The 8,161-nt window shown below is 42.0% G+C and overlaps 1 protein-coding gene across 1 annotated transcript; it reads right to left on the bottom strand.

Annotated features, from left to right (window-relative positions):
- Positions 1-1,350: 1,350 nt before the first annotated feature.
- On the bottom strand, positions 1,351-7,109 carry AVPR1A (arginine vasopressin receptor 1A). The gene is made up of 2 exons (XM_088453695.1): positions 5,967-7,109; positions 1,351-5,068 (listed from the first exon to the last, which is right to left on the bottom strand). The coding sequence occupies exons 1-2, from the start codon at positions 6,898-6,900 to the stop codon at positions 4,776-4,778; spliced, it is 1,227 nt and encodes a 408-aa protein (XP_088309821.1). The 5' UTR covers positions 6,901-7,109; the 3' UTR covers positions 1,351-4,775.
- Between the last annotated feature and the right edge of the window lie 1,052 nt (positions 7,110-8,161).

The raw sequence follows: 8,161 nt of genomic DNA, 5'->3' as shown, positions 1-8,161 counted from the left end.
TGGCTAGGCCACTAGTGTCTTGATCCATGCTCCTATTTTCTTCTCTGTGGCAGTAGATCGATTATAGTAGATAGCTTATGCCAGCTAGCAATAAATACCTTTTGGAAATCACTTACTTAAGTGATTTATTAATGCAGTGCTACACAGGAAGAACTATATCTGCTCTCCCTTGCTCTATCAGGGCTGCTTTCAGCCTGAAGTCCTGCTGATATCAGAATGAATACATCCAGTTGACGATGACAATGCTGGAACTTGAAATGATCACAGACAGGGTAATTGCAGCACCACCAAGTTTTAGCTTTATAGAAATCAGTCACAGTTAGTATATGGCACATAATCAATAAGCAGGTACAGAAGTTATAGTTATGTCTATATTTCCAAGTGAAGTTTATCATCCAAAAATGTCCCATGTTACTATATGTTTACTTTTATATTTTCATTTAAACTCATCAGCTATTTAACAATGTAATTATTATGTTGTTTGGGGGTCTATTCATTATGTTAATTATTGGGATCCGAGCGGACCCCAATAATTAACATACTAACTCGAGGCGAGTGCCAGAGCAATTCATCAGTGCTCTGGCGCGGAGAGAGCTGATCCGAAAATCAGCTGTCTCCAGCAGTGAAACTTAGCACTGCCGAGTCATCTAGGCAGTGCTAGTGCGCCTGCATGAACTGGATTACACGCAGGCGCACAAAGCCCCGGCATCTGGTGGAAGGAGCCGGACAGAGGCGGAGAGATGTGAAAGGATTCCTCTTTGTAACCTTGGACTCCTTCTCATAGGCAAGGAGCAGGGTGATTGCCAAGTGCGGGAGCAAATGCCATCTGAAGATGACAAATGCTCCCTCAGTCAAGCTCCAAAAATATTGTGGAGCTTGAGGAATTTCTGTCCCCATACTAGTGTATGGGGACAGCGGGCCACATCAGGAGAGAAAGGTAAGCAGGAGATATCTGTGATAATAGTGTATAGGGACAGCGGGCCACATCAGGAGAGAAAGGTAAGCAGGAGATATCTGTGATAATAGTGTATAGGGACAACGGGCCATTCCGGGAGAGAAAGGTAAGCAGGAGATATCTGTGATACTAGTGTATGGGGACAGCGGGCCACATCAGGAGAGAAAGGTAAGCAGGAGATATCTGTGATAATAGTGAATAGGGACAGCGGGCCACATCAGGAGAGAAAGGTAAGCAGGAGATATCTGTGATACTAGTGTATAGGGACAGCAGGCCACATCAGGAGAGAAAGGTAAGCAGGAGATATCTGTGATACTAGTGTATGGGGACAGCGGGCCACATCAGGAGAGAAAGGTAAGCAGGAGATATCTGTGATACTAGTGTATAGGGACAGCAGGCCACATCAGGAGAGAAAGGTAAGCAGGAGATATCTGTGATAATAGTGTATAGGGACAGCAGGCCACATCAGGAGAGAAAGGTAAGCAGGAGATATCTGTGATACTAGTGTATAGGGACAGCGGGCCACATCAGGAGAGAAAGGTAAGCAGGAGATATCTGTGATAATAGTGTATAGGGACAGCGGGCCACATCAGGAGAGAAAGGTAAGCAGGAGATATCTGTGATAATAGTGTATAGGGACAGCGGGCCACATCAGGAGAGAAAGGTAAGCAGGAGATATCTGTGATACTAGTGTATAGGGACAGCGGGCCACATCAGGAGAGAAAGGTAAGCAGGAGATATCTGTGATATCTCTTGCATTACCCTTTTTTAGATGAATGGCCCCAAAACTTAATTTCTACAAAATCAGGGGAAAGCAGGTAAAAATGTTCATTTGGTTTGGATTACATAGTGTGTACGCCCCATCGTATGCAGCACAGCAGATGAGACGATGCAATGACCGACGCCATACTGCTAAATGCAGCATGGAACTACACATTGTGCCGTCGTCCACTGCATTGTGCAGTATGTACATATGGTGCGATCTATCGTGCCATAGCTGAGTACACACATTGTTTAGTGTGTACCCAGCTTTACATACTGTTCTTGTGCTGTCCTGGAAAAATGTATGAAAATAAAGTGAAAGCACCAACTATTTACAATGAATTTAACAACACCACAGTGCTCATCAATGTCGGACAGTAGAGAAATTGGTGCATACATAAATTAGGGACATACAAGGTAGACAAAATAAGAGGAAGTAGAAAAAGCAGGGAAGGACACTACCCTGTCAATTTTTTTATCTGGTGAGAAAAGGGCAATTGTAGCTAGTGTGTACTAGTGTCAGTAGTATAGATGGAAGTAGAGTAGTGAAGAAATGGGTTTTCAGAGAGTGTTTAAATTGAATCTATGGTAGATTTGGATTGGGCGTGGTAGGGAGTTCCAAAGGTGGGTAGCCCTCATGGGAGAAGTTTTGTAGGAGGGAGTAAGGTAGTTTTCTGAGAGAAGGTGAGGCAAGGTTAGAGGCAGGTCTAAAAGTATGAGAGGGACAGTATTTTCAGATGAGGCTTATTAAATTTGAAGGAGTAGTGCTACTAAGGACTTTGTAGATATAGAACAAATTGAATTTTAAGTGGATTCTGGAGGATTTGGGGAGTCAGTGTAAGGATATGCAGAATAGGGCAGTGGATGTGGATCAATGACAGAGAAAGGTCAGTCTTACTGCAGCAGCTTTGAAGCAGGGAAATATGGATACAGGGAATGCCAGATAGGAGGAAGCGCCAGTGCTTGACAAATGAAATACATGAAGTACAGTATATGAGTTTTGATTGCACCTTGGGTAAGAAAATGGTCTATTCCTCTAATATGTCTGAGAGAGAATGGATGTGAGGGAAAAAATAGAGGGCAAAGTCCAGGATTACACCAAGGCAGCAGATTTGGGAGATTGCTGTTGTTAATGGTGAAAGAGATTTGAAGGCAGGAGTTGACTCTTGGAGGACAGCAGATGATATTCACTATGTTTGACATGTTGAGCTTTATTTAGGTTTGGGCCATCCATGTGTAAATGGTAAACAGATTATATCAGATAGTAGTAGAAGGGAGAGGGTTAGGCCAGAAGAAGTAGATTTAGATTCTTTTAGAGGTGGTACTGGAAGCAGAAAGAGCAAATTAGTTCACCAAAAGCCTTGTTAGGGTGGGAGTGGAGGAGAGCTTGTATCAGACGTAGAGACGCTGAAGGAGTTATTGGAAAGGTAGGAATTGTACCACTAAAAGTAGTGTCATGAAAGCCAATGAACTGGAAATGTACACTGGATTCTGGTACTTTTATTACAAATGTATATGATATACTACTTTGATGTTCACCACGTTAGAAAATAGTTACAGGACATAAATTTGATAATAATATCTGGATAACCTGACATGATCAAAAATGTTCACATCATTCAAACAATATTTATTAGGTAATACAAACAAACCTTGTAATGGGTGCTACACGTACACACATAACCTATCTGTAATGTTTATGAAACCTGAAGCTTAATGCAGCGTTCTAACAAATCATGTAGAATTTGTTGTTACAAATGTTCTGCATTCATTAATGATATATGATCATATAACTTAAAAAAATATTCATACAATAAGTGCATTTTATTTTAAGTGATTGAATATCTGTACATGTATTTGTTACAGGAAAAAACATTCTCGCCCATCTAAGCTGCATGTCTTTTTCAGATTAGAAATTCAGCACTTGCACACAGTAGCTGGGATGCCGAACGCACACCGTATCGGTCAGTGAATAATTCAGTATATTGGATAGTATGTACTTAGCACTCTCCTAAATATCCTTTAAGGAGCAAATATATAATTGTTGAATTTAGGATAACCTGTGAAGCTATCTGTGCTTTTAGTGTCAGGCTAGTGATTTCTAGTGCTTTTATACATGATGAAATGCAGATGTTTAAGATTCAAGAAAGGATGTGCTCTAAAAATATCAGTTTCTTTGAAGAGAGACATATTGATGGCAGCAGTGGAGGGCAGCTTGGTAACTTTGAAGGGTCTCACAAGCACTCACATTATGAGACCAGAGCAGGAGCCTGAAGTTTCCACATAGCAGAAGCAGTTCCGTATATAGCTGGTTAGAAGACATCACTATCCAATGAAACATTAATCTGCTAAATAAAGTTTGTAAATGCGATGTGACAGCAGAACCAGTAGGAAGAAGTTCAAACAGAAGACATTAACATGTCCAGTGGAGCAAAATGTGATCCCCCCACAGGGCCATGTGTGACCCCCCCACCAATGCTTTTTTTTTTAATACTTTGCTACAAAGCAACAACAATAAGAAAAGACAGGGACTAATGCTAATACAATGTGAACCACTGGATATGTGACAAAACTTCTAATACAGTGAAATATAGTAAATGTACTGCATTGGTTAACATTAAGTGATCAGCAGCAAACGTGTTTTCTGTATCACTTTAGTATGGACTGATTGCATGTTAATTATGTTCATTCCACATTGTCATATTTCACTACATAAAAATGTACTTTATGAAATGTGTATTTGATAAATGACACCACACCCCTGTAAACAATACTGTGCTAATAATATTTTCTCCTAGCATAGCTTTGTGCAGTGTGTTACAATTAACATTCAATAGTAGCTTAATATCCCTACTTAGATACAAATGTTTATACAAGCTGTGTACACATTAACTTAGTTACAGTGTCATAATACCTTATACGTTAAATTATTAACGTTTTTGTCCATTTTCATCATGTAGTTCTCAATGTACTCCAATATTTCATTTCGGTTTTGTTCAAGTGCCCAAGAGCATGAAGCAGGGCCACATTATAATGGCAACATTCAATTTCTCTCATTTCAGGTTTGTATTGGTAGGAATTTGATGGAGTTTGTAGATCTTGGGGACTCTTTCCAGTTGTCGATACTGTTGGTTGGACTTTTTGTCTGGATCCTGGTGAATGAAGTTTGTCTCCTGGTGCTGCTATCAGAATCTTCTTTGTTTGAGGTTTGCTTGAACTTACTGCAGCACAGAAAACTATAGATGAAATCTTGCAATAGGTGTCCACTGAAAAACATGTATATCCAAGGGTTGCAGCAGCTGTTCAGGCTGCCTAACAGGGCAGTCACAGTAACTACAGTGTCCTCATTGTCTAGAGAGGAGAAAAGAGATTGCACTGTAAACATACTGTACATGTAGCCTCAGGACTAATTGACATTTAACTAATTAACTAATAGTATTTCCCTAATGCTTTATATCTGAATTAAAATTATCTTCATTTACACAGTTTTGCATATGAATGAGGTGAGCAGAAGAGGGACACTAGTACCAGAGTAAGTACTATATTCTATAGATGTTTGTCCATTAAAACAAATAGAAACCCCTGGTTGCTTCACAGTATTTATTGGGGGATTTAACTAAAGGGGTCATATCGGGGTTATAGATGTCACCTAATCGGCTCACATACTAGCATGAGATGCTCTCTTCCTCCAGGTACAGTATGCGATGCACCTCCGGTTTCAATCCAGTTGAAGGAACCAGGATTTCCTTCTTATGCTATTTTAACGTTAGCGTCTCATGGTCAATATTAACTAATAATAACTTTATACATGATACATAATTATGTATGTTTTTAAGTGAATATCTTATAAAATAAACATTTCATTTGCTGATACAGTTACACATGGTGAGTCCTTTCAGATAGTTGAGGAGTTCATTGGCTGCACTAAGTACTTGCTAGTAATAAAAACAATGTTACAGTTTATCGACAGTACAGATGTGTTGTGTGTCAGAACAAATATGACTAATTTAAATAACATAAACGGGCATGTTAGCATAGGTAGATAACGGCCATAGCAAATCTGCTTATGACATACTGTAGGTAGGCAACCGTAAGTTTCCGGCTGTTGTAGAACTACAAGTATCAGCATGCCCTGACAGGGGCTATTTAGTTCAACACCAGTTAGTAAGTCAAAGGTTCATTTTGATCCTAGTTTATTAAATATTATGTAAACATATGCAACATGTATTAAGTTGAGAATACAATTTACCAATCCAGTTGGAGTCTTTTGCATAGACCGACCACATTTGGATGGTGAAGAACGGCGTCCAGCAGATGATGTAGGCTGACACGATCACAAAGGTCATTTTCACTGTCCTGACCTTGGCCCTGGAGATGGTCCTCACGCTGCTCACCGAGGTGGAGAGCAGCCCGTAGGTCTTCTTGCTGTCCGTCTCCTCATTCTTGGTCTTGCACTTTATGTTTCTCCAGATGTTGTAGCAGATGAATCCATAGCAGGTTAGCAGGATGGCCACCGGCACCACAAAGATGCTGACAGTGATCCACGTTATATAGGCTTTTAGCGCCACCGGCGAGATGAAGTCGCCCCAGCAATCGTAGACCCCGTGCCCCAGCTCCCGCAGGGAGAAGATGCCATACTGGGGGGTACTGAGCAGCAGGCTGAGGGTCCAGGCACCGCCGATCATCAGGTAGGACCTCTTTGTGGGCTGCTGGAGCGTCTTGAGCGGATGGCAAATAGCGATGTAGCGGTCAGCGGTCATCACCACCAGCATGTACGACGATGCGAACATGCCGAACACCTGCAGGTGCTTCACAATGCGGCACAGTGAGTCCGGGCCATAGAAGCGGTAAGTGACCTTCCAGCACAGCTGGGGCAGCACCTGGAAGAAGGCCACCACCAGGTCCGCCAGGCTCAGGTGCTTTATGAATAGGTGCATGCGGGACATCTTCTTCTTGGACTTGTAGAGCCCCAGCAAGACGCTGCAGTTCCCTAACACCGCGGCCACGAATATGACGGCCAGCACGGCCACCTCCACCTTAGCCAGCTCCTCGTTCCGGTACAGCAGCTCCGAGGCGTTGGCAGAGGGGAGGCTGGTGTTAGGCGGAATGGAGGGGAACAGAGATGGGGCTATCCTGTAGCTGTCATTCCCCAAATTTATGTCTCCGTCCCCAAAGAGGCGCATGGTGCTGCGGCTGTGTAGTTATGCCACCTGCGCTGGTAGTGCGTCTGTGTATGGATAGATCGCTGTCCTGCGCAGGTAGGGCGTCTGTGTATGGATAGATCGCTGTCCTGCGCTGGTGGTGCGTCTGTGTATGGGCAGATCGCTGTCCTGCGCTTCCCTTCCTTCCCTCTGTACTGCGAGACCAGAGCGCGTCCGGCAGCCTGTGGGGATGACTGACACAACTACTACTACAGCCCTCCTTTCTTCCTTATATAGGGGCTGAGATCTCCTCCTGTGTGACAGCGTCATGGCACTCTCAGCATTCGTGCTCAGTACAGCTGTATGTAGCGGATTGTATCTTAATTTCTGCATTTTGTGCAAAATGTTTTCTGAGGGTGGGAGAACTAGAAAAATGGGAATTCTGCAATGTCCTGTTCTTGAACAACTTTATACAGATCACATATGTTCTACTGCTGTATAAATAGCCACACTCCCATTGCTCAAATTAACATATCTATGATTGTAACAAGTAACGATCAGATTCTCAGGGTGGTTGTTTGTGATAACTGTTTTCTCCAGCTGCATGGTAATATTGGTTACTGCATATGTTACCGTTGAAGCTGATTCTTATGTATCTTGGTTATTCCATTCATAAAAATGCCTGGAAAATAAATATAGGTGCATACTGCGTGTCTCTTGTGATGATCATGCAGAATACCTTATCCCAGTGTTTTCCAAACTCATTCCTCAGGGAGCACTAACAGTGCATGTTTTCCTGGTCTCCTCACAGAATCCCAAGTGAAATAATTAGCTCCACCTGTTTATCTTTTGAAATGTGTCAGCCAGTAATGACTACACCTGTGCACCAACTAGGAACATTGGAAACCATGTATGGTTACCGCTCCATGAGGAATGAGTTTGGGAAACACTGCTCCCATCAAAGCAGTTGTATAATATCTTTGATTGCAAATTAAATTGCCATGTTGGTATATGTTAGGCATCTGTGTCCAGCTGCTGTGGAACTATAAGTTCCAGCTTTCTCTGACAGTACATTAGGTATAAGTGGTTGTCAGGGTAATATTTCTGTGTAATATGACAATATGAATAACTTTCCCATCTTTCTACTCACTGTATTGCACAATACATCTTTTTTCTGTTCTACCAATGTCTGTTTTTTTTTTACACTCATTGTTTACGAATGTCTAATTCATTATTGGCATTTGCTTATTAAAGAGACAGGACAGTTCAACTAGTTGTGTTACCCACACTACAGTAGCCCGCG

This window comes from Taudactylus pleione, unplaced genomic scaffold, assembly GCF_031769625.1.
Source record: "Taudactylus pleione unplaced genomic scaffold, aTauple2 ptg000040l, whole genome shotgun sequence".
Taxonomy (NCBI): Eukaryota; Metazoa; Chordata; class Amphibia; order Anura; family Myobatrachidae; genus Taudactylus; species Taudactylus pleione.
This window is presented reverse-complemented; position numbering and strand designations above follow the sequence as displayed.